The 27,337-nt window shown below is 49.7% G+C and overlaps 1 protein-coding gene across 2 annotated transcripts in view; it reads right to left on the reverse strand.

Annotated features, from left to right (window-relative positions):
* Positions 1-919: 919 nt before the first annotated feature.
* Positions 920-27,337, reverse strand: part of LOC144488600 (metastasis-associated protein MTA2-like) — a 37,931-nt gene continuing 11,513 nt past the window's right edge. The window contains exons 8-14 of one of the 2 annotated variants that reach the window (XM_078206660.1): positions 26,318-26,460; positions 24,740-24,956; positions 22,260-22,358; positions 20,966-21,094; positions 17,482-17,513; positions 11,746-11,894; positions 920-2,349 (exon numbers count right to left, since the gene is read on the reverse strand). In XM_078206660.1, the coding sequence (XP_078062786.1) occupies positions 2,217-2,349; positions 11,746-11,894; positions 17,482-17,513; positions 20,966-21,094; positions 22,260-22,358; positions 24,740-24,956; positions 26,318-26,460 (902 nt within the window). In that variant the 3' untranslated portion in view covers positions 920-2,216. The remainder of the gene's footprint in view (positions 2,350-11,745; positions 11,895-17,481; positions 17,514-20,965; positions 21,095-22,259; positions 22,359-24,739; positions 24,957-26,317; positions 26,461-27,337) is intronic. The other variant, XM_078206661.1, reaches the window with a different exon arrangement.

Below are 27,337 nucleotides of genomic sequence, written 5' to 3' on the forward strand. Positions count from 1 at the left end.
TTTTGTTCTTTGTCAAGAAGCACTTCTTCGCAGAGGAGTGGGAATCTAGAACTCCTCTCTCTCCTCCCTCAAAAAGCTGAGAGTCAATTGAAACTTCCAAAACCAAGATTGATGGATTGTGTTGGGTCAACATATTAAGGGTTATGGAACCAAGGCAAGTAAATGGAGTGAAGATAGCCCAGCCATGATCGAACTGGATGGCAGAAGAAGCTCAAGGGGCTGAGTGAGTGAATGGTGTCCTCCTACCCCCTATGGGAGAAATAAAGGACAAAATCATGGTTGGATTTGCACAACTCATCTTCTCCCAGGCTTGCATTCCTCCCAATACCTGCCAATGGATAGAATGAAGGCATCAGTCTGCTTAAACCACATAGAATCCCTACAGTGTAGAAGGAGGCCATTCAGCCCATCAAGCCCAACCACAATCCCATCCAAACCCTATCTCCATTACCCCATACATTTACTCCACTAGACTCCTGACACGAAGCTGTAATTTAGCATGGTCAATCCACCTAACCTGCACGTCTTTGGACACTAAGGGACAATTTAGCATGGTCAATCCACCTAACCTGCACATCTTTCAGACTGTGGAAGGAAGCCGGAGCACCCGGAGGAAACCCACGCAGACATGGGGAGAACGTGCAGACTCCACACAGACAGTGACCCGAGCCGGGAATCAAACCCGGGTCCCTGGTGCTGTGAGGCAACAGTGCTAACCCACTGTGCCGTCGTGCCGCCCAGGAAAGGGGGAGTTGAATCAGGGACTTGAACTCTGAGGGTCATCTTATTAGCATCCCAAAATTCACCCAGTAACTGAGTTCAGTGGCGGCAGGTCGACTGGTCTTCTTCTGCGCTGCAAGATTGCACGATCTCATCCCAAACCTCAGCAACGAAAGCCTCTGTACGACGAGACGACAGGTAGAGTGGAAAAAAAACAACTTTAATTCTTTTTTTTTTACAAAAAAAAAATCTTGGGTGTCTGGTTTTATCTCAAAATTTCCAGACAGCGCAGCCCCGAAAAAAAAATCGCCCCGGAACTTTCCGACCTGTCACCAAACGGGCGGAAGAAAGACTTCCTTGGGTAGTCTGGGCAAGCACGAGTTTAAAAAGCAGGAAGAAAATTAAAAAAAAACACACAAAATGTTATCACCGTGTATCAATAATCCTGATATCAAACTGGACAATTCTACCTGTTAACTCAGCATTTTCTGTTAAAAAAAGGAGTCATTACAAGTCCTTTCCAAAACACAATCAATCCAGAAATTAATTCTCCAGGGTTTACAATTATACCCTTGCTGGATATAAAGGTGGGGGGAGGGAGTTGGAGGGTGGGGAGGGGTGGGGGGGGAAAGGCAATAACATTTTTTAAAAAACAGCTGGGAATCAGGCAGTATGATTTATATACATTGCTTTACACATTGTGTGTTAATCAGGTACGTTCGTGACTGGCACAGTCCAGCCACAGAACAGAAAGGGAAGGGGAGGAGGGATATTGGTGAGAATCTTTTCTGTTTAGTTATGAATTCCCTGAAGATTTGAGAAGGGTGTGTGTGTCTGTATTTGAGTGTGTGTGTATCTGTATGTGTGTGTATCTAGGTGTGTGTGTGTGTCTGTCTGAGTGTGTGTGTGTGTCTGAGTGTGTGTGTGTGTCTGAGTGTGTGTCTGTATCTGAGTGTGTGTCTGTATCTGAGTGTGTGTCTGTATCTGAGTGTGTGTATCTAGGTGTGTGTGTCTGTATCCGAGTGTGTGTGTATCTAGGTGTGTGTCTGTATTTGAGTGTGTGTGTGTGTATCTAGGTGTGTGTGTGTGTCTGTATCTGAGTGCGTGTGTCCATGTGTGAGTGTGTGTCTGTGTGTACATATGTGCGTGCGTGTGTGCGCGCGCGCGCGCCTATATCTGAGTGCGTGTCCATGTGTGTGAGTGTCTGTGTGTACATATGTGCGTGCGTGTGTGTGCGCGCGCGCGCCTATATCTGAGTGCGTGTGTCCATGTGTGTGAGTGTCTGTGTGTACATATGTGCGTGCGTGTGTGTGCGCGCGCGTGCCTGTCTGAGTGCGTGTGTCCATGTGTGTGAGTGTCTGTGTGTACATATGTGCGTGCGTGTGTGTGCGCGCGCGTGCCTGTCTGAGTGCGTGTGTCCATGTGTGAGTGTGTCTGTGTGTACATATGTGCGTGCGTGCCACGTGTATTTGCGTAGCAGGAAGATCGGTCGGGTCTCAGTCCTCCAGGACGATGGGCTCCCCCAGGGTAGCCGAGCGACTTGAACCAGCGAGCTTCACTTTAACTTGCACAGAAGGCCGCCGTGCAGCTCTCCTCATTTCCGATTGGCTCAAAGCTTTCCGAATCATCCTGCGAACGAGAGAAGATTGCAACAAGTTAGGGGGTCAGTTTCAGCTTCAAGAGACCCACTTTGGCGCAGTGGGTTTACGTAGCAGTGGCGCTCCATCAGGCACGGGGCGCAGACAGAGACTCCAGAAACCGGCAAGTTTAAAAGTTACCCCAGAGCAGGAGCTGGAGAGGCAGATTCTGTGTCTGGTAGGCTGGTCTCCAATCATTGAATTATTTTTACTCATTCCTGGGACATGGGTGTCGCTGGCTGGGCCCAGCATTTATTGCCCATCCCTAGTTGCCCCTTGGAGGGCAGTTGAGAGTCAACCACATTGCTGTGGCTCTGGAGTCACATGTAGGCCAGACCGGGTAAGGACGGCAGATTTCCTTCCCGAAAGGGACATTAGTGAACCAGATGGGTTTTTCCGACAATGGGTCATCAGTAGATTCTTAATTCCAGATATTTTTTATTGAATTCAAATTCCACCATCTGCCGTGGCGGGGATTCGAACCCGGGTCCCCAGAACATTAGCTGGGTTTCTGGATTAATAGTCTGGTGATAATACCACTAGGCCATCGCCTCCCCGTAGCCGCACTCTGGGCATACAGCAATTCCATCCATCCATTTCTACAGGCAGAGGTTCTTTTTGGGAAGGTTACTGTAATTAGTTTGCCTCCAGACAGATTTAGTTGGTGGAACCTTGGGCAGGAATCATAGAATCCTTACAGCGCAGGAGGCGGCCGTTCGCCCCAGCACCGACCACAATCCCACCCAGACCCCATCTCCATAACCCCATGCATTTACCCTAGCTAGTCCCCCTGTCACTAAGGGGCAATTGAGCACGGCCAATCCACCCTAACTCGCACGTCTTTCGGACGGTGGGAGGAAACCGGAGCACCCGGGAGGAAACCCACGCAGACATGAGCAGAACGTGCAAGTTCCAGACAACAGGGCAATCGTAAACCCCAAGTGTACCAGCAGCAGCTACCTGCAATGTCAGGGCACCGTCACCTACACACAGTAACTGGTTCCTCGAGGACTGTATGAGATAAGCAGCTTTGCCGCAGAGGAGGATATTAAGCATGATAAGAAGACACTGCAACAAGTGCACAGTGGAGAGGGCGGCTGCTATGGGTAGGAGAAAATGGAAGAGGTATTTAAAAAGAACACAAAGCTGCATTGGTAGTTCAGGTTGTACTGTCACCATCACTGTGCCCTGCCTCAGCTTGGTTACGGAGTAATCACACTGGCTGTGGGGTCAGAGTCACAAATACTGGGTAAAGACAACAGGTTTCCTTTGGTGAACCAGTCAGATTTTAACCTCACTGTGCACACTTCTACTGCTGCCAGCTTTTTATTCTGAAAATCAGAATTCAAATTCTTGAAGCGCTGTGGTGAGATTTGAGTGTGGGTTCGGAGTGTGGCCCACAAGAGTGTGTGCTGAGCATGGCCCGTGTGCACCATGGCCACATTCTGCTGATGTCCGTCCGTGTCGTTTTTCCCCCTACTGCTGTGACTGAAGTGATTCGCACATAAAGCAAGGGCAAGTGAAGTGAGGTGTGTGCTGATTGCTCACATTGACAGAGTTGTGCACTCCCTTTGCATCCAAAGTGCAAATCATAGAATCCCTAAAGTGCAGAAGAGGCCATTTGGCCCATCGAGTCTGCACTGACTTTCTGGGGGTATCTTATCCAGGCCCACTCCCCTGGCCCTATCCCTGTAACCCCACACATTTGCCATGGCCAATCCACCTAACCTGCGCATCTTGGGGCACTAAGGAACAATTTAGCATGACCATACCACTCAACCTGTGGAGTGAGGGAGGAAATCGGAGCACCCGGAGGAATGCCACGCAGACACGGGGAGAATATACAAATATTGATTTTGTTTTTACCATTTGAAGTTGATGACAGTTCCATTAATATCTGAATGATTAAGCATTTTCTATAACTCATTATGAAATATTAAATGTATTTAACCTTATTTATGGGGTCATGCTTAGTGAACAAGCCCAGTGCAATCTTGCGGTTCACTGAGAGGAAGGAGGGCCGCACATGCAGCCACTCACTGGCCTGGGGTGGCCATCACGGTTCTTGAAGAGTTGAGGACCCCCTAAGGAGGGTGCAGGAAGGATTCCGATGCAGGGAGGATGTTCCCGATGGTGGGGGAGTCCAGAACCAGGGGTCACAGTCTGAGGATTCAGGGTAGAACATTTAGGACGGAGATGAGGAGACATTTCTTCACTCAAAGAGTGGTGAGCCTGTGGAATTCATTACCGCAGGAAGTAGTTGAGGCCAAAACATTGAATGTATTCAAGAGGAGGCTGGATGTAGCACTTGGGGTGAATGGGATCAAAGGTTATGGGGAGAAAGCAGGATTAGGCTATTGAGTTGGATGATCAGCCATGATGGTGATGAATGGCGGAGCAGGGCCGAATGGCCTCCTCCTATCTATGTTTCTATGAAGGGGCTGGCAAATGCAGGACATTAACAGGGAAATGAATGAATCACATCAGCCGGCCCACCTCAGAACACTCTCCAGTGCCTCAAACCAGACTGAGACACGACAGCTAAAACATCTGGAAAAAAAAAGGGGGGCGGGGGGGGAAAGCTCTGTTTCCACACACATTAAGACAGGATTGAGCAAACTGCCAAAAGAAATGGCGAACTGCCAACAGGGTGACGCCCAGACAAAATGGCTGCTGTTGTTAATGTTCACCCTGAAAAGGAAATGTCACCTGCTGCAGAGAAATAAGCTAATGACAGAGTGTAATGCACACAGTTAGCCAGCTGGAGGCAGGAGCGAGCAGGAGGACAGGCAGTGTCTGCTGAAGCTTTACTGTGTACCCTGATCTCAGAAGGCACAGAGTTTGGACAATGCAGTTTGAAAAGTGTTTTAATTCCTGCTGCCCACCAGATTTTGCTTTTTTTAAAAAAAAAGACACTCCCATATATCCAGAGCATTCTTTCCTCAGAAAGGCAGGTTATCCAGGGCACCCCTAATCAAACAGGTTGTATTTAATACAGGAATCAAACTGAATTTGGGGATTTCTTATTTTTGGTTGGGTCGATTTCCTGTTTAAATAATGGCAGATATATCTGGGAACAGCTGGATATAATCATGACAATGACAGATGTTTCTACTATTCGACCCTGGGATCGGAGGAGGACTTCAGTGGCTGGGAGGTGAATTATTCGCTGGTGGGAGAATGGGAGCAGGGACCATGAAGAAATCACTAATGTAATACCTAAACCAGCAAGTAATGGTTATCACTATATCCAAACATGGGATAGAATCCCTACAGTACAGAAGGCCATTTGGCCCAGCGAGTCTGCACCGACCACAATCCCACCCAGGCCCAATCCCCATAACCCCACCCATTTACATAGAACATAGAACAGTACAGCACAGAACAGGCCCTTCGGCCCACGATGTTGTGCCGAGCTTTATCTGAAACCAAGATCAAGCTATCCCACTCCCTATCATCCTGGTGTGCTCCATCTGCCTATCCAATAACCGCTTAAATGTTCCTAAAATTTTCCTTAGATTTACTCCAAAAGACGTGCTGGTTAGGGTACATTGGCCGTGCTAAATTCTCCCTCAGTGTACCTGAACAGGCGCCGGAGTGTGGCGACTAGGGGATTTTCACAGTAACTTCATTGCAGTGTTAATGTAAGACTACTTCTGACTAATAAGTAAACTTTACTTTACTTAGATAGTCCCCCTGACACTAAGGGTCAATTTAGCACGGCCAATCCACCTAACCAGCACGTCTTTCAGACCGTGGGAGGAAACCGGAGCACGTGGAGGAAACCCATGCAGACACGGGGAGAACGTGCAGACTCCACAGGCTTGGAGGGCCGAAGGGTCTGTTTCCTGTGCTGTGACCCAAGCCTGGGAATTGAACCTGGGTCCCTGGCGCTGTGAGGCAGCAGCGCTAACTCACTGTGCTAACGTGCTGTAGCATGAAGATTTTTAGTAGCATCCCCAGGTACAGGCAGAATAGCCTTTTAATGCATCGAATAGGAAGAGGCCATTTAGCCAATCAATGCTGCTCCCCTCCAATCTAGTCAGGCTTTCCACCCAACATAATAGGGAGGCAATGGGGTGGTGGTATTGTCACGAGTGACTGAGAGGCCCAGCTTAATGCTCTGGGGTAGAATCCCACCATGACAGATGCTGAAATTTCAATTCGGTACAAATCTGGAAATAAAATCTAATAATGACCATGAAACCACCGTCATAAAAACCCAATATTGGTTCACTCCAATATCTTTAGGGAAGGAAACCTGCCATCCTTACCTGGTCTGGCCTACATGTGACTGATCCACAGCAATATCCTCTTAAGTGTCCTCCAAAATAAGCCACTCAATTCAAGGGCAATTACGGATGGACAGTAAACGCTGGCCCAGCCAGTGATGCCCACATGCCATGAATGAATTAAAAAAATGACACTACAATTCAGTATATTTAGCACAGCAGGTGCGGGTGTGGGTTTTTCCTCAAGGAGACAGACAGGTTGGGCAGGATGGGTGGTTTGGGGCAATTGTGATTTAATATGGATATGTGAGAGGAAATACATTCTGGAGAAACACAGAGCGATGGATGAACAGAGCCAGGAACCCACATGCGTGACTCTCTGAAAATGCAGGTGGGTGAGGCTAACAGAATTTGGGGTGTCAGCAGCCAAAAAATAATGATAAATTTGTAAAAAAAGTGTAGATGAAGTGCCAGTTACAGGAGGCTGTACAGTTCTGGACATCAGATTAGAAATAAACAGTCAATTCTGATATCACCAAGATAATGCCAGCGAGGGCAAACCATAGCTATGAGGAGAAACTTGAGATGCTGGGACTGCTTTCACTGGGCCCAAGAAATCTGCAACAACTCTCCCAAGTTTCCTTCAACAGCACCTTCCTATCCAGAGACCTTAGATAGTTAAGGCAGCACATGGGACACTGGCTTTAATCAGTCGTGGTGTAGAGTATAAGAGCAAGGAGCTAATGTTGGAGCTGTACAGAGTGTTGGTTAGGCTACAGCTGGAGTGCTGTGTGCTGTTCTGGTCACCTCACTATAGGAAGGATGTGATTACACTAGAGGGGGTACAGAGGAGGTTCACCAGGATGCTGCCTGGGATGGAGCGTTTGAGCTGTAAGGAGAGGCTGGATAGGCTTGGATTGTTTTCTCTAGAGCAGAGAAGGCTGAGGGGGGACATGATTGAGGTGTATAAGATTAGGAGGGGTATGGACAGGATGAGTAGGGAGCAGCTGTTCCCCTTGGTTGAGGGGTCTGTCACAAGGGGGCAGAGTTTTAGGGTGCGGGACAGGAGATTCAGGGGGGATTTGAGAAAACATTTATTCACCCAGAGGGTGGTGGGAATGTGGAATGCGCTGCCTGGGAAGATAGTGGAGGCTGGAAACCTTACAACCTTTAAAAAATATTTGGATAAGCACTTGAAATATCGAAACATTCAGGGATATGGGACAAGTGCAGGAAAATGGGATGAGCGGGACTTTAGTGATAGTTATTGTTTGTGCAGACTTTTCTGCACTGTATCTAGGAGGTCAAGGACAGCAGGCACAAGGGAACACCACCACTTGCAAGTTCCCCTCCAAGCCACCTGGAAATATATCGCTGTTCCCTCATCATTGCTGGAACACTGTGGGTGAACCTTCAAGGCAGCAGCTCACCACCACCTTCTCAAGAGCAATTAGGAATGGGCAATAAATGCTGGCCAGTGACACCCACATCCAGTGAATGAAGTGACAGGTCAGAAGCGTTAAAACAGTGAAGGGTTTTGATGGAGTGAATATGGGAAGATTATATTTCCAATTAAGATGGTGTTGGGTGGGCTGATGGGGAAGGGGTTAGGAGAGAGTTCTTGACAATGAGTGCTGTTGTAAGAGGGGATCTCATGTTTGCTACGTGAAGTGGTTACGGTGTCAGAGCCTGTTTCAATCTGTCAAAGGAAAGCTGGATAAAGATCTGTTGGGAAGAGTGGGATTTGCTTTGGATCACTCCTGCAAAGAGCCAGGAGAGATTTTAAACTTCACTTATGAAGATAGATTGGAAAAGTTGGGACTCTTTTCCTTGGAGACAAGGTAGCTGAGCAGGGATTTGTTACATGTATAAAGTCTGGTCAGGATAGATGGGGAACAACTGTTCCCACTCATGAATGAATCAAAAACCAGACGGCACAGATTTAAAGTGACTTGTTTCAAGCAATAAGCGGTGAAGGGCTGGAACGCACTGCCCGAGAGCGCGGTGGATGCAGATTTCATTGAGGCCTTTAAAAGGGAATTAGATTGTTATTTGAAAAAGGAAGCATATTCAGGGGGAAAGGTGGGAGAATGGCACTAAACAAAAATGCTCAGAGAGCTGTCAAAGGCACGATGGGCCAAACGGCCACCTTCCTGCACTGTAAATCTGTGATGGACTGAATGGCATCCTTCTGTGCTTCTATGTTTCATTTAGTCTTCTCCATTCAAACCTTACATCCTTGATAACAGGGAACCTGTAATCCAGCCTCCCCTTTAATTGGGCTTAATTAGACATAACACGTACCCATTGGGCGAGTTGGTAAATACTTTGCAGTGTGGAATTCCTCCACGGTGACCAGGAGGGGTTTGATATCTGGTCTGTGTTGTGTCGGCTGACCTCAGCCTTGTGGTTAGATGCTACATTGATGACAGTGTTCCCAGGCTAGACGGAGTAACCTCCGCTGATAGAGTCTTGGCTGAACAGATGTTGAGTGAACTTTGCTGAGCTGAGAAGGGTATTCGGTGCTGCAGAAGGAAACTTTTCTTCCAGTTAAAACAATGGCAATGTTATAGCCATTGTCTCTGGACCCTGCCAGACTCTCTCTTCCTCAGTCACAGACCCAGCCCCCTCCCTGGCCACAGTCTTAGGTTGAACCCAATCGTAACCTCAGTGCCCTATGTGACCCTGCGCTGAGTTCCAGACCCCATACCCTCTCCCTCCTCCTGTTTCCATCTCCATAATTTCCCCGCGTACACCCCTGCTGCTGAAATCCTCAGCCCTGTCTGTGCTGACTGCCAGAATCCCTCTCCTAGCTGCACTCCCATCCTCGCTCTCCATAAACCTCAGCTCATGTCAAACTCGAGGAGACTAAGGAAATTTGGCATGTCCGCTACGACTCTCACCAACCTTTATAGATGCCCGATAGAAAGCGTTCTTTCTGGTTGTATCACAGCTTGGTATGGCTCCTGCTCTGCCCAAGACCGCAAGGAACTACAAAAGATCGTGAATGTAGCCCAATCCATCACGCAAACCAGCCTCCCATCCATTGACTCTGTCTACACTTCCCGCTGCCTCGGGAAAAGCAGCCAGCATAATTAAGGACCCCACGCACCCCGGACATTCTCTCTTCCACCTTCCTCCGTCGGGAAAAAAGGTACAAAAGTCTGAGGTCACGTACCAACCGACTCAAGGACAGCTTCTTCCCTGCTGCTGTCAGACTTTTGAATGGACCTACCTCGCATTAAGTTGATCTTTCTCTACAGCCTAGCTGTGACTGTAACACTACATTCTGCACCCTCTCCTTTCCTTCTCTATGAACGGTATGCTTTGTCTGAATAGCGCGCAAGAAACAATACTTTTCACTGTATCCCAATACATGTGACAATAATAAATCAAATAAACTCTGCTGTCTGTAGTCTAACTCGGACTATCCCGCTCACCATCACCCAGTGTTCGCTGACGCATATTGGCTCCTGCTCCAACACCTCCCCCATCATCTCCCTGCCCCCTCTTGCCCTACAACCCTCAGATTTCTGTGCTCCTCCAATCCTGGCCTCTTGATCACCCCTCATTTTCAATGACCGCCCCCCCCCCCCTCCCCCGTCCCCCACTGGCTGCATTGCTTTCCTAAACTTCAGAATTCCCTCCCTAAATCTCTCTGCCTCTCGCTCCTCCTTTCAGGATGTTCCTTAAAAAATGTGGATGTAAAGGGTAGCCGAGTCACCGGTCCTAGCCTGTCCTCTGACTCAGCATTATCCCTTTTGCCTTATGATGCAGTGATGATGTGGAGATGCCAGCGTTGGGCTGTGGTGGGCACAGTAAGAAGTCTCACAACACCGGGTTAAAGTCCAGCAGGTTTATTTGGTAGCACGAGCTTTCGGAGTCTCAGGCTCCTTCCTCAGGTGAGTGATGAAGGGACAATGCTCCGAAAGCTCGTGCTACCAAATAAACCCGTTGGACTTTAACCTGGTGTTGTGAGACTTCTTATGATGCAGTGAAGCAGCTCAGTATATCTGATTATGTTGAAGAGGCTGTATACAACGCAAGGTGTTCTTTGCTTTCTTCCTCCACAACTCAATTGTTGATGGCACTCACGCTTTAGCCTCACACATGGGAGAACAGACGACTGATGAGAGACTGCGGGGTAGGCGAGAACTTGTGACCACAGAATGATGCTCAGAGTCAGCACAAACAGGGACTGATAGCGTCAACAACCGTCACAGCGGCAGCACATCTGGGTTACAATCCCAGTCTTAGGGCCACAGGCTACATACTTACTGAGGAATCATCTGTGCAGCACACAACAACTAGTAAAAACTAGGAACTTTTAGAAACATCCCCAAATATCCGCGCTATTGGAGAACATGCCTCCTGATAGCACAATGACCAGATTTTGCACTTGTGAATTCCAGGCTGGGAACAAGGTATTTCTGGGCTTGGCCAACAAACAGAGTACAGTACAGAATAAGGCCATTCAGTCCATTATGTATGTCCCTGCTCTCAAACAGCTATTCAATTCCCTCCCCCCGCCCCCCACTCTCTCCCTGCATTTTATTTTCCATTTGAAGCATTGTTCCAAATTCCTTTGGAAAGTTATTGATATCTGTTTCCACCGCCCTTTCAGGCAGCACAGTCCAGATCACATCTCCCCTCGATTGCCAATTCACTGAAATCTGCGTCTTCTTGTCTTGTCAGCCATTGAAGAATGGTGGGTAGATGAAGTGGAGTTTGATATTAGTTGTGAGCTAACTGAAGCTAGCAGTGCAGGTATTGAGGGGCTGAATGGCCTCCTTCCCATTCAGTGTGGTTCCATAGGGAGTGCATGTTTTGGCCTAGGCCTCTATTGTTAAACTGCCGCCTGTATAATAAAAAGGACATTAAAACTACACTCAAAATGAACAGCCTTCACATCAAGGCAAGGTTAAAACCCCACTGGCTGTAACGTCAAGGTCCATTCTAAAATGGCTTGTGTGGAGCTGGGTCAATGAATACTGCTCAGGTCTGCCCACCCACCCCTCCCTCCCTCCCTCCGAATATTCCATTAACCCAATGCCACACTCCAAGGAAGGAAGTCGAAGATCTTTCCGTTCCATCAGATCTGACTGTCCCCCTCGTCTCCTACGCCCCCTCCCTCCCCTCAATCTCATGGTACACACCTGGTATGGTCTGTTGCCACGAAGACAATCGGGTCAGGGGCATCTCCAGGGTTCAATTTCTGCCGTTTAACCGCTGGCTCAGTGCCACCTCGCTCTGTCTTCACCCCAGCAGAGAAGGGTCTGCCACTGGCTGAATGGGGGCTAGCCGTCTGCAACAGTGATAATGCATTTCACCAAAATTAAAGCTTTCTTTTCTTGCTAATTCTAAGCGGGTGAGTTATAAAGACTACATTAAATAAAGTATTAGCCCAAATTGGTACCCATAAGCAGAGTCAGCTAACTGGCAAGGCACCCTGCGTTACATGCTAATTGTTTTTTGTTAAACCCCCTCTGGAAACGCAGTATAAGATGCCAATCAAAGCCATAACGCCACGGCACAGCTGACCATGAATTCTAGTCCACCTTTCCTTTGGTCGTTGTGTTGTCAATGCCCCTTCAGGAGGGGTAAAAATGAGATAGTATTTACAGGAATTCTAGAATCCTTGTTTGCCTTGTAAGTGACAATTCTGATAAAATTGAGATGCAGTATTCCAGGACTCGGGAGAAAGGGGAGAGGAGGAGGAACAGGAACAGAGAATTCGTGCATGAGAGAGAGAAGAGGGAACAACATAGGAGGGGGAAAAGTGGGGAACAAAGAATCATTGAATCCCTACAGTGCAGGAGGAGGCCATTCGGCCCATCGAGTCTGCACCGACCACAATCCCACCCGGGCCCTATTCCCATAACCCCATGCATCTACTCTGTCACTAAGGGGCAATTTAGCACGGCCAATCCACCTAACCAGCACATCTTTGGAATGCGGGAGGAAACCAGAGCACCCGGAGGAAACCCACGCAGTCATGGGGAGAACGTGCATTGAATTGAACCCGGGTGCCTGGCGCTGTGAGGCAACAGTGCTAATCACTGTGCCATCGTGCCACGGTGAGAGGGGTATGGAAAGGAGAGGAGGAGCAAATATATGGGGCAGGGGAGCACCACCTGATGGTGCAGGACTTTGAAGCTTACCTAACATGGATACCTGCACATTTTACAGTGCCGCTCACTGAACAGTGATCAGGCACTTTGATATCTCCCCTATTCAGCCCCTAATCTGGGGCTTGGAGGTCATATGCAATCTGTGGATTCAGGGTAGACCATTTAGGACGGAGGTGAGGAGACATTTCTTCACCCGGTGAGCCTGTGGAATTCATTACCACAGGAAGTAGTTGATGCCAAAACATTGAATGTATTCAAGAGGCGGCTGGATAGAGCACTTGGGGCGAACGGGATCAAAGGTCATGGGGAGAAAGCAGGATTAGGCTATTGAGTTGGATGATCAGCCATGATCGTAATGAATGGCAGAGCAGGCTCGAAGGGCCGAATGGCCTCCTCCCGCTTCTATCTTCTCTGTTTCTATGTTTATACAGTGGCATCCCTCCCCTGATTGAGGGGCACAGACCAGGGGCATTTGTAGAGTGAGATTAGTTAGATTAAGTTGTCCAGTCTGCCAAGCCAGTTAGCCACATCTTTTCATTTTTTTGCTGCTGCCCCAATTCAAATGAGGGGGGGGGGGGTTTCGGGAGGATCAATGTGAAATCGACAGTCAGCTCAACGTGCTGTACCCGCATCAATGTCCTGTCCATCATTCACTCCAATACCTCCAACTGGATCCAGAAAATAAACTCTTTCCACCTTAAATATTAAATCCCGGACACAGTATAGAAACTTTACAGTGCAGGAGGAGGCCATTCAGCCCATCGAGTCTGCACTGACAACAATCCCACCCAAGCCCTATCCCCGTAACCCCACATATTTACCCTGCTAATCCCTCGTATCTACGCATCCCAGGACACTAAGGGGCAATTTTAGCATGGCCAATGCACCTAACCCGCGCATCTTTGGAGTGTGGGAGGAAACCGGAGCACCCGGAGGAAACCCACGCAGACATGGGAAAAATGTGCAGACTCCACACAGACAGTGAACCAAGCCAGGAATCGAACCCGTGTCTCTGGAGCTGTGAGGCAGCAGTGCTAACCACTGTGCCGTCCTGTACGAGTGCAGGAATTCAGAATGTTTAAAAGCGTACATACATACAGCACAGATATGAGCCATTATGCTGGGTCTTTGAAAGAGATATCCAATGAAGAGTTTAGGGACAGGCGATGATGATTCAGTCCTTGTCCCACAGTTCACGGAGATCACGGCTCTCTGTGGCCATACACCCACTCAATCCCATATTCTCCAATGTCCTTGGATAACAAAGGAATCTCCAAGCCAGGTCTATGTTCCTGAGTCATGGGCCCTGACAACCAGGTTCTCTCGCCTCAATCAGTTCCCCTTAACATCCCGCAACCTTCAACCAAACCTTCTCAATAGCAGGGGATACAGTTCCAACGCTTGCTGAGTCTGTGTTTCAGTTTGGTAAATTTCTGCCTCATTATCCTTCCCAAGGCGTGGATCCCAGAACTGAACTCAAAACAATTAATCCCCCTGCTCTTTCCCTCCAGCCCTGCACACTTTGTCCTTTCCCAGTATTAATCCCATTCCATTTTGAAAGTTGCCCCTGAATCTGCTCCCAGCTCCCTTTCAGGCAGCGCATTCCAGATCACAAACTCTCTGCATTCAAAAACCTTTCTTTCCGTCTGGTTCTTTTGCCAATTATCTATACCCTCTGCTTACCGATCCTGGCTTCCCCTTGTCTACTCTATCGAATCCCGTCAAAATTCAGACATCTCTATTAAATCTACCTTTAACCTCTGTTCCAAGATAAAAAGATTTAATCTCCATTTACACTGTCCCCATCAAAGTTTATTTATTAGTGTCACAAGTAGGCTTACATTAACACTGAAATGAATTATAGAATCCTACAGTGCAGGAGGAGGCCATTCGGCCCGTCGAGTCTGCACCGACCACAATCCCACCCACACCCTATCCCCATAACCCCATGCATTTATCCTAACTAATCCCCCTGACACTAAGGGGCAATTTAGCACGGCCAATCCACCTAACCTGCACATCTTTGGACCGTGGGAGGAAACTGGAGCACCCGGAGGAAACCCACGCAGACATGGGGAGAATGTGCAGACTCCACACAGACAGTGACCCAAGCCGGGAGTCGTACCTGGGTCCCTGGCGCCGTGAGGCTGCAGTGCTAACCACTGTGCCATCATGCCGCCCAGTTACTGAAATTACTGTGAAAATCCCCTAGTCGCCACACTCTGGCACCTGTTCGGGTACACAGAGGGAGAAATTAGCACGGCCAATGCACCCTAACCAGCACGCCTTTTGGACTCCCTGGGCAGGTACAGCATGGGAGTAGATACAGAGTAAAGCTCCCTCTACACTGTCCCCCATCAAACACTCCCAGGACAGGTACAACACAGGGTTAGATACAGAGTAAAGCTCCCTCTACACTGTCCCCATCAAACACTCCCAGGACAGGTACAGCACGGGGTTAGATACAGAGTAAAGCTCCCTCTACACTGTCCCCATTAAACACTCCCAGGACAGGGTACAGCATGGGATTAGATACAGAGTAAAGCTCCCTCTACACTGTCCCCCATCAAACACTCCCAGGACAGGTACAACACGGGGTTAGATACAGAGTAAAGCTCCCTCTACACTGTCCCCATCAAACACTCCCAGGACAGGTACAGCACAGGTGAGGCAGGGAGAGGAGGCAGGTTGTTTGGTTTTGGGAGCTATCACAATTGAATTACTGAGCCTTCCTGAATCAACATGTATGAGCGTCATTGGAAAAAGACAGGAATCCCGTCATTCCCCCAAGGAAAGGGCTCAGAAACTAATTTTAGCTTTCTACATTCTTCCCCGAGACCAGGAGCTCATGCTGGGAACCTTCTGTTGTGGCAGAAATTAAAATGTTAAAAAGCTTCTTTGCTATTCTTACGCAATGTTGAGCGGTATGACAGTGAGATGTAATGAGAGGTGCAGAGTAATGCATCAGCTTGCTTCTGGAGGGGGCGGTCTGTAACAGGTTCATTTCCCTGCCCTTCCCCCAGCCCTGTGCTCTGTTCCACAGACATGTACAAGGGCACCACCTATTCACTCAATTCTGAAACTCAATACAGGCTGCGTGGAAAAAGATTTTCCTTCTTCCAGAGGCGAGGTCAGGCTGACCGTGCGGCCACAGCGAAGGTGAGTTCCAATCGCGACTGAAGTTGTGAAAACACCACCTCCTCACACCGGAAGAAAATCTCCCTCAGGGTGTCATGCATGAGAAACACAGTTTGCACATAGTCCACCTTTAACCAGCTTAACATAAAGGGATTACAAAGCATTCTGCCACTAATGTTAATCTTGCTCCAAGTAAAACAAACTGCTGGGGGAATTCTGCACATCTTTCTCACACTGAATTTCACTGTCTGTCGATGCCGAGAGGTTGCTTCCTCTTGTGGGAGAGTCCAGGAGCATGGAGGATAGTCTCAATTAAGACAGAGACAGGAAGGAATTTCTTCTCATCATAGAAACCCTACAGTGCAGAAAGAGGCCATTCGGCCCATCGAGTCTGCACCGACCACAATCCCACCCAAGCCCTACCCCCATATCCCTACATATTTACCCACTAATCCCTCTAACCTACGGACACTAAGGGGCAATTTTAGCATGGCCAATCAACCTAACCCGCACATCTTTGGACTGTGGGAGGAAACCGGAGCACCCGGGAGGAAACCCACGCAGACACGAGGAGAATGTGCAGACTCCACACAGACAGTGACCCGGAATCGAACCCAGGTCCCTGGAGCTGTGAAGCAGCAGTGCTAACCACTGCTACCGTGCCACCCAATGTTCTTCTCTTGGAGGGTAGTGAATCTGTGGAACATTTACCACAAAGGGCTGTTGAGGCTGGTTCCTCGAGTATGTTCAAGGCTGAGATAGACAGGTTTCTCAATCAGTGAGGGTTACGGGGATAAGGCAGGAAAGTGGAATAGAGGATTCTCATTTCACTCACGATCTCATTGAATGGCGGAGCAGACTCGATGGGCCAAATGGTCTACTATTGCCCCTATATTATATATTGGCCAAGAGGAGATACTGACCCGCAAAGTGTGAGGGAGCTGGATTAACATCAGTAGAGATATGGTCAGTAACACAGGGTGCTGGGGGAGAGAGGTTACTGAGAGACAGTGCGAGGGAGCTGGATTAACATCTGTACAGATACAGTCAGTAACACAGGGTGCTGGGGGGAGAGGGGTTACTGAGAGACAGTGTGAGGGAGCTGGATTAACATCTGTACAGATACAGTCAGTAACACAGGGTGCTGGGGGGAGAGGGGTTACTGAGAGACAGTGTGAGGGAGCTGGATTAACATCAGTACAGATACAGTCAGTAACACAGGGAGCTGGGGGATAGGGGGTCACTGAGAGACAGTGTGAGGGAGCTGGATTATCAGTACAGATACAGTCAGTAACACAGGGCGCTGGGGGAGAGGGGTTACTGAGAGACAGTGTGAGGGAGCTGGATTAACATCAGTACAGATACAGTCAGTAACACAGGGTGCTGGGGGATAGGGGTCACTGAGAGACAGTGAGGGGGAGCTGGATTAACATCAGTACAGATACAGTCAGTAACACAGGGTGCTGGGGGATAGGGGTCACTGAGAGACAGTGTGAGGGAGCTGGATTAACTGTTTATCTACTCTGATTATTGAGCACTATAACTGCTGGATTTCCAGCTCAGCCTATCGAGATGTCACAACACACTGCGCAGTCATGTTGACAGCCATTCAACACTACTTACCATCTGTCTTATATGAATGGGACTCGGGGCTCCTGAAAAGCAGGGAAAAACGGGAAAAGAAACATTAGTACAAATGCAGAAAAGAAAAGCAAATGACTTGCAAAGGTAAAATACCCTCTGGTCATTGCCTCAAACCCAAACTCAGCCACTAAACAAGTGTGCGAGGGGGAAGTTAAAATCTCCCCCATAAAGTTTCGCCATCTTGCTGCTGGACAGTCCTGGCGAGTCCCACCATGCCCCTTCTTTAGTAGAATTCTGAGCGTCTGCCATTTCTTCCAAAAGCCTGATCTAAACCGAGGATAAATAGACCATCCACTCCAATCCTGGCAATCACGGCCTCCATCGGACCCCAAGGTTTGTCAGGTCAACAGGCGGGCAACGGGAGTTTGTGCGGAGCTCAGACACCCAGGAACAACACAGCTGGTCGTCTCTGTGTTGCAACTGGAGTTTCGATCACACACACTGTCACCTCCATCAGAATTAGCCACAGCGCCTGGCTGCTCTGAGCCAAGGCACAGTGAAGCCGCCACCAGATTTTAGGGGGAATTGGACTCGCACGGACATCCTGCTCACGTTCTCGGTCATTGCCTCATCCAAAGTTTCTTTATTAGTGTCACAAGTAGGCTTATATTAACACTGCAATGAAGTTACTGTGAAAATCCCCTAGTCGCCCGCACTCCACCACCTGTTCAGGTACACGGAGGGAGAATTCACCACGGCCAATGCACCCTAACCAGCACGGCTTTCAGACTGTGGGAGGAAACCGGAGCACCCGGAGGAATCCCACGCAGACACAGGGAGAACGTGCAGACTCTGCACAGACAGTGAGTGACCCAAGCCGGGAATCGAACCCAGGTCGCTGGCGCTGAGAGGCAGCAGTGCTAACCACTGTGTCACCGTGCCGCCCCGGGTCCCTGGCACTGTGAGGCAGCAGTGTGAACCCACTGTGTCACCGTGCTGCCCCGGGTCCCTGGTGCTGTGAGGCAGCAGTGCTAACCACTGTGTCACCGTGCTGCCCCGGGTCCCTGGCGCTGTGAGGCAGCAGTGCTAACCCACTGTGTCACCGTGCTGCCCCGGGTCCCTGGCACTGTGAGGCAGCAGTGCTAACCCACTGTGTCACCGTGCTGCCCCGGGTCCCTGGCGCTGTGAGGCAGCAGTGCTAACCCACTGTGCCACCGTGCTGCCCCGGGTCCCTGGCGCTGTGAGGCAGCAGTGCTAACCCACTGTGTCACCGTGCTGCCCCGGGTCCCTGGTGCTGTGAGGCAGCAGTGCTAACCCACTGTGCCACCGTGCTGCCCCGGGTCCCTGGCGCTGTGAGGCAGCAGTGCTAACCCACTGTGCCACCGTGCTGCCCCGGGTCCCTGGCGCTGTGAGGCAGCAGTGCTAACCCACTGTGTCACCGTGCTGCCCCGGGTCCCTGGTGCTGTGAGGCAGCAGTGCTAACCCACTGTGTCACCGTGCTGCCCCGGGTCCCTGGCGCTGTGAGGCAGCAGCGCTAACCCACTGTGCCACCGTGCTGCCCCGGGTCCCTGGCGCTGTGAGGCAGCAGTGCTAACCCACTGTGCCACCGTGCTGCCCCGGGTCCCTGGCGCTGTGAGGCAGCAGTGCTAACCCACTGTGCCACCGTGCTGCCCCGGGTCCCTGGCGCTGTGAGGCAGCAGTGCTAACCCACTGTGTCACCGTGCTGCCCCGGGTCCCTGGCGCTGTGAGACAGCTGTGCTAACCCACTGTGTCACCGTGCTGCCCCGGGTCCCTGGCGCTGTGAGACAGCAGTGCTAACCCACTGTGTCACCGTGCTGCCCCGGGTCCCTGGCGCTGTGAGACAGCAGTGCTAACCCACTGTGTCACCGTGCTGCCCCGGGTCCCTGGCGCTGTGAGGCAGCAGTGCTAACCCACTGTGTCACCGTGCTGCCCCGGGTCCCTGGTGCTGTGAGGCAGCAGTGCTAACCCACTGTGCCACCGTGCTGCCCCGGGTCCCTGGCGCTGTGAGACAGCAGTGCTAACCCACTGTGTCACCGTGCTGCCCCGGGTCCCTGGCGCTGTGAGACAGCAGTGCTAACCCACTGTGTCACCGTGCTGCCCCGGGTCCCTGGCGCTGTGAGGCAGCAGTGCTAACCCACTGTGTCACCGTGCTGCCCCGGGTCCCTGGTGCTGTGAGGCAGCAGTGCTAACCCACTGTGCCACCGTGCTGCCCCGGGTCCCTGGCTCTGTGAGGCAGCAGTGCTAACCCACTGTGTCACCGTGCTGCCCCGGGTCTCTGGTGCTGTGAGGCAGCAGTGCAAACCACTGTGCCGCTCCAGGACACGGACATGGACAGAGGGGATGATAAACCACCACATAATCCAAGGGGCATGAACCAGAGGGCTGCCCCACCCTTTATCGGTAATCAATCCCCACCCTCCCATCTCTTCAGGCAGCTCAGGTTGAGGCCTCTGTTGTTCAGGGTAGCCGCTATCCAACCCTCCGCCCATGTCCGCTGCTCTCAACTCCAAGCTGCCAAACATGACACTCGCTCATCTGAGTTCCTTCTCCTTGCAAGGCAATGCCAGACATTCCAGCGGTCTGGTGCGGCCTTGCGGAGGTGGCCCCTAACCCAATCTCCCCTAAACTCTGTGGTTGTAATAACTTGTGTTCCACTCCCAGCACTGCAGAACATTCTAGCTTACTGCTGTTAAATATTATAACAAAGGGTTAATCAGACAGTCCTGAGGGGTATACTAATGTTATACTGCTGTGGATTAACCCCTGCATTGTAACAACCGCCTTTAGCCTTTGCTTGTTAAGTAAGGAAGTACAAGTTAATTTAGAATAGAACCCCTTCAGTGCAGGAGGACATTCGGCCCATCGGGTCTACACCGACCACAATCCCACCCAGGCCCTGTCCCCATAACCCCATGCCTTTACTCCAGCTAGTCCCCCTGACACCAAGGGGGAATTTAGCACGGCCAATCCACCTAACCCGCACATCTTTCGTGCTGTGGGAGGAAACCCACGCAGGCACGGGGAGAACGTGCAGACTCCATACAGACAGTGACCCAAACCGGGAATCGAACCCGGGTCCTCGGCGCTGTGAGGCAGCAGTGCGAACCCACTGTGCCGCCCTATCTGTAAATAACACACACATATATCTAATTCCAATTTAAAATTCACTGTTGAGGCAGCGTTGGTGAAAGGGGTTTTTAAACTTCCACCAACCTTTGCAGGTGGAAGTGTTCCCTAACTTCACCCCTGAAAGGTTAGGCTCTAACACTTGGCCCCCAATAGTCCCAGATTATCCAACAGGCAGAAATAGTCTCTCTCTCTCTCTCGATGTGTATAAATACATTTTGATTGGAGGGACGAACACACACTTGCTCTCCAGCAATATCGCACGGCACCAACAATTGCACCAGGCCATTGCAGGAGTTGACCTCACGGTGACTCTGACAAGAGCCCTGACCTGTTGAAGCGTGTTGCAAATAATCGGCACAAGTCTGCAACCTACCCTCCAGCCCGTTTTGTTTGTTGAAGGTGCGCTTCCCCAGGAGGGACAGCACTCCCCGGTTGAAATTTAGAATGCTTCGATTCGTTTCAGTCCCTTTCAGAATCCGAGGTTTCACTGGACCACGTGCGGCTGCAAATTAAACACACTCTGTATCATTCGATTCATTATTGTCACACGTATTGGAACACAGTGAAAAGTATTGTTTCTTGCGCGCTGTACAGACAAAGCATACCGTTCATAGAGAAGGAAAGGAGAGGGCGCAGAATATAGTGTTACAGTCATAGCTAGGGGTGTAGAGGAAGATCAACTTAGTGCGAGGTAGGTCCATTCAAAAGTCTGACGGCAGCAGGGAAGAAGCTGTTCTTGAGTCGGTTGGTACGTGACCTCAGGACTTTGGTGTCTTTTTCCCGACGGAAGAAGGTGGAAGAGAGAATGTCTGGGAAAATGCTGCGTTTAACCACCTATTCAATTCATTACGGAGGACTCTTGCGCACAAATTAATGGTCACTTGGTTGAGGAGGAACGTAGGGACAGGACACAGGATCGGTGTAGATCTGAAGCATTCACTTCAATACAGGAAGCAGCTTGGTTGAATCATGCAGCACAGGGATCTTATTTGGTCCATTGCGACCGTGTAAGATTTATCTAATCCGCTCTTTCCCCCATATCCCTTTGGAATAGTTTCCCTTCAAGTATTTCTCCTATTTCTTATTTTAAAGTTGGTGGATCTGCTTCCATTCTCTTCTTAGCAGCACTTTCCAGATCACAACAACGCGCTTCTTGGGAAAGTTTCCTCAGCCGAGAGACACACTTCCAGATTGGAAAATTATCAAAAATCTGCATTTCCCCCACCCCGCAACCAAAAAAAAAAAAACAGGTAACAATTCCAAACAACGCCGCAGCAACACAGTACAGTGTTGGGACCTAGGTTAATATTGTCTAACAACAGGGAGTGCACTCGAGTCCATAAACACTACTTTCCAGCAGGATATTCCCACCGCACTCTCCCCGAAACCAGAAAACCCTGCTCGAGGCCATAGGACCTTTCCACGGTCCGCCTCTTGCCCGCTATGATTCCCGCGACAGGCGGAACGGGAAAATTCACTCCTATAATTCTATGAGACATAGACTCATACAATGCAGAAAGGCCCTTCAGCCCATTCCCGTGCTGTACTGTTCTTTGAGTCAAGGTGGTCACAAAGTGTCTGTCCCAAAATGGAGAAAGGATGTGACAATTAAGAAGAGCCAAGGGAATTCTTAAAGCCACGCCCTCAACATTTTCCTTGCGACTTACCTAATTCCCCCAACTCCTTCATGATATTCGCTAATGTCGGCCGTGCCACAGGCCGGATCCTGAGTGGTTTTGTTGCAGCTTTTGGAAGTCTGACCGCACCTGAGAGGGGTAAACAGAACGAGGGTCAAATCTCAGCAATGGGGGAAACAGAACGGGGGTCAAATCTCAGCAATGGGGGAAACAGAATGAGGGTCAAATCTCAGCAATGGGGTAAACAGAACGAGGGTCAAATCTCAGCAATGGGGGAAACAGAACGGGGGTCAAATCTCAGCAATGGGGGAAACAGAACGGGGGTCAAATCTCAGCAATGGGGGAAACAGAACGGGGGTCAAATCTCAGCAATGGGGCAAACAGAACGAGGGTCAAATCTCAGCAATGGGGGAAACAGAACGGGGGTCAAATCTCAGCAATGGGGTAAACAGAACGAGGGTCAAATCTCAGCAATGGGGTAAACAGAACGAGGGTCAAATCTCAGCAATGGCGGAGATGAGGGCACTGGAGAGAAAGCACGGATTCGACAGCCAATAGATACGTTAGGTATCAAGAGGACATGGAACAAAAGCGGTTAGAGAGATCTGCAGGTCAGACATGAACGAATTGAATGGCGAAACAGGCTCGAGGGATTGATTCACCACCTCCTGTTCCCGATCTCTAACTTCCAACCAAAGCTTGGCCCTCCGATATCCTAATTCCCCCATAAAAGCTTGTGATTCAAGTACACAACTCTCACGCCAAAGTTCCTGCATCAGGGAGACTCACTTTACAACAGGGCACACAATGGTTCTTTTCATACATCCCTGGGACATGGGCGTCACTGGCTGGGCCCAGCATTTATTGCCCATCCCCAGTCGCCCTTGTTCAGAGGGCAGTTGAGAGTCAACCACATTGCTGTGGCTCTGGAGTCACATGTAGGCCAGACCGGGGTAAGGACGGCAGATTTCCTTCCCTAAAGGACATTAGTGAACCAGATGGGTTTTCCCGACAATCGATCATCAGTAGATTCTTAATTCCAGTTATTTTTTATTGAATTCAAATTCCACCATCTGCCGTGGCGGGGATTCGAACCCGGGTCCCCAGAACATTAGCTGAGTTTCTGGATTAATAGTCTAGTGATAATACCACTAGGCCATCACCTCCACCTCATGTGTGAACGTGTTCATTCAAATCTATCACTTTTCATTCTCGTACAGGAAGGAGTTAAATCATGTAACGAACAGGGATATAATTTCCTTTAAACATCGCTGTTAAGCATGTGCTCTTGTTAACAAGATTAAGAGGCGAATGGTTAATTCGCACGCACAAATTCCAACATCGAAGCAAAGGGTGAAAATGGTCAAAATGATCCTCTTATTCCTCTGGGATTAACCTCCCAAAACCACCTCTCACAAATACCCGACCTGAAACAACTGCTGATTGAATAGAAAATTATTTCCATTTATACAGGACTTCACCCCACTTTGTGCAGCTTACATTGCGAATTACATACAGGAGGGCACTGACGGACATGTAGGCATCGACATGACAGCAGAATGCTCTTGCAGGAAAGATGCTCACTCTCTACACAGAAACCCTACAGTGCAGGAGGAGGCCATTCAGCCCATCGAGTCTGCACCAACCACAATCCCACCCCAGGCCCTATCCCCATAACCCCCACATACTAACCTACACATCCCCCTGACACTAAGGGACAATTTAGCACGGCCAATCCACCTAACCCACACATCTTTCGGGCTATGGGAGGAAACTGGAGCACCCGGAGGAAACCCACGCACACACGGGGAGAACGTGCAGACTCCACACAGACAGTGACCCAAGCCAGGAATTGAACCCCGGTCTCTGGAACTGTGAGGCAGCAGTGCTCACCGCCATGCCACCCGCCTCTACCTCTAGGTAAAGGAAGTTTTTTCCTGAGTTCTGGGTGGCACAGTGATTAACACGGCTGCCTCACAGCGCCAGGGACCCGGGGTTCAATTCCCAGCCTTGGGTCACTGTGTGGAGTCTGCACATTCTCCCTGTGTCTGGTGGGTTTCCTCCGGGTGCTCCGGTTTCCTCCCAGTCCAAAGATGTGTGGGCTAATTGGATTGGCCGTGCTAATCTGCCCCTTAATGTCGGGGGACTAGCTAGGGTAAATACTTGGGGTTATGGGGATAGGGCCTAGGGTGGGATTGTGGTCGGTGCAGGCTCGATGGGCTGAATGGCCTCCTCCTGCACTGTAGGAATCTATGATTCTATATTAGATTTATGAGTGATTATCCCTCGTCTTGCTCTGGTCTTCCCCACAAGTGGAAACACCCGCTCTGCATGTACCCTATCCAGATCTCTCGTCGAGACGGTGGGTCGATTCCCCTTCACACTTTCCCACAGAAAACAGCCCCAGCCTCGTTCGGTCACCACTGGCACGAGGTTCTGCAAACGCAGGCGCACCATTTGTTTAAAGTGGGTGAGGTGTGCTCACCCCTCGAGCAGCGAGGCCTACTCACACTCGGTCTTGATGGCGCCGATGTTAACGGGGATGTAGGGGCGCCGCGCCGCCCTCCTCGGCCGCAGGATGTCGTCACAGAGCCGCCGGGCAATCCGCGTAAGCTTGGTCGTCTGGAGGAGGAACGTCTGCCGGTTCTTGGCCAGGAGTTTGGAGCTGTTGTAAGACAGCAAACCCTGAGGATCCTGGCGACCAAATGGCCCCTTTGCCCTGGGCTCCTAAAAAGCCAGACAAAAAGCACCAGGAGTTTGAAAGGCTGCGATTTGGGTAAAAAGCTTTAAGACAATGGAAGATAGGAAGATAGAGAGAGGAGAGAAGTGGCAAGCACAGGAAATTCAAAATGAAATGCCAGAAGTGTGAGACAGGATGCTGTAAAAGTGTTCAATGGTTTAGGGAGGAGGGAAGTTCCAACCCTTTTTCTTGGGTGCAAACGGATCTGCTTTTCCAGCCTTTCCTTTACTTTTCTCCCTTGCTTTCCAGAAATGAGACGGCACAGCATAAAACAAGGGAGAGACAGATTCACAGACAGAGCTAGAGGTGTGAAAGGGACACAGAAACGGAACACGAAGAGAGAGGAGAAACAGTCAGAGTGGAAGGCAGAGAGAGAGAACGAGAGAGAGAGAGAGAGAGAGAGAGCGAGAGAGACAGAACGAGAGAACACATAACATAAGAACTAGGAGCAGGAGTGGGCCATCTGGCCCCTCGAGCCTGCTCCGCCATTCAATAAGATCATGGCTGATCTTTTTGTGGACTCAGCTCCACTTACCCGCCCGCTCACCATAACCCTTACTTCCTTTACTGTTCAAAAATCTATCTATCCTTGCCTTAAAAACATTCAATGAGGTAGCCTCAACTACTTCACTGGGCAGGGAATTCCACACATTCACAACCCTTTGTGTGAAGAAGTTCCTCCTCAACTCAGTCCTAAATCTGCTCCCCCTTATTTTGAGGCCATGCCCCCTAGTTCTGGTTTCACCCACCAGTGGAAACAACTTCCCTGCTTCTATCTTATCTATTCCCTTCTATAATCTTATATGCTTCTATAAGATCTCCCCTCATTCTTCTGAATTCCAATGAGTATAGCCCCAGTCTACTCAGTCTCTCCTCATAAGCCAACCCTCTCAACTCCGGAATCAACCTAGTGAATCTCCTCTGCACCCCCTCCAGTGCCAGTATATCCTTTCTCAAGTAAGGAGACCAAAACTGTACACAGTACTCCAGGTGTGGCCTCACCAGCACCTTATACAGCTGCAACATAACCTCGCTGTTTTTAAACTCCATCCCTCTGGCAATGAGGGACAAAATTCCATTGGCCTTCTTAATTACCTGCTGCATCTGCAAACCAACTCCTTGTGAGAGAAAGAGAGAGAGAGAAAAAGGGGACAAATAAAGAAAGAATGAAAGAGAAGCAGAAACAGTTACTGGGCGGGAGAAAGTTTTACCGACAAACAATGCCATGGAAGATCAGCTGGTAGTTAAAGCATTATTCAGCCGCATGACCACTTATTTGGTACAATGCAAAAGGAATGGCTGAATTTTATTCGGAAGCAAAGTGATAGGAGTTTTGTTGCAATCTTACTGAAGGAGGTCGTGCCTTTTCCCCATCAAGTGCAGTTGGTGTCTTTAGGCCACCATATTTCTTCCAGTAAATCCAACAAGATGCACAGAGCCGACATTGCATGTTGGGCGGTCCCCAGGCATACCACTGTAGAGACTGCGACGCTGGAGGAACAGGGCAATTCGTTCGGGGTTAGTATCTTGGCATCAAGAAACAAATGGCTTTGTGCATTAATGAGACACATTTTCCCCTCCCCTGAAGGTACCCAACTCACCACCGTTTCAGATCGCTGCCATCTTGCTAGGGGATTCTAGCTAGTTAGTGTCTGGAAGCTATTTGACCAGAGGGAGCATCACAGTCGCACCCGAATCCTCCTCCCTGCCACTTCGCATTCACCCAGCATCCAGACTTCACAATGGTTAAACAGCAAACCGGGAGCGGGGACGCCTGGCTCATTTCCTCCTCTCTCACCTAACCCAGGGAAACGGAGGCTGGGATGGGTAGAAAGCAAAGACCCAACATCCTTTGGTGGCAGCACTCAACACCAAGTGAAATGATAAGGCATAATTCCAGAGAATCCTCACTACCCTTTTGGAACAAGCTGCTCGCAGCCTGATAAATAAATAAACAGCTGTTCCAGATACTGCGCAATCGTGTTTACTATATTTGCTTGAATATAGGTTACATGTTGATAATGGCCAAGAGAACCTTATGTAGGGTGTGGTCTATATACAAGTTCAATGCAGGGCTGGCCTATAAGTAGGTAGATACAGTAAATTAAATTGAGCGAGCAAGCCAGTCACACAGCTCAGATTAATTGTGTTAAGCCTGTGTTGACTCTCTGAAAAATTTATCCAATTAGTCCCTCATCTCCCTACTCTGTCCCCCATAGTCCTGCAAATCTTTCCCCGTTGAGTCATTATTCAATATCCCTTCCGAAAACTCCCGTTGAACCTGCTTCCACAGGCCGAGCCTTCCAGGTCACAACAACTCGCTGTCCAAAAACAATTCTCATCTTCCCCATGGTTCCTTTGCCAATTA

This window comes from Mustelus asterias, unplaced genomic scaffold (genome assembly GCF_964213995.1).
Source record: "Mustelus asterias unplaced genomic scaffold, sMusAst1.hap1.1 HAP1_SCAFFOLD_1699, whole genome shotgun sequence".
Lineage (NCBI taxonomy): Eukaryota > Metazoa > Chordata > Chondrichthyes > Carcharhiniformes > Triakidae > Mustelus > Mustelus asterias.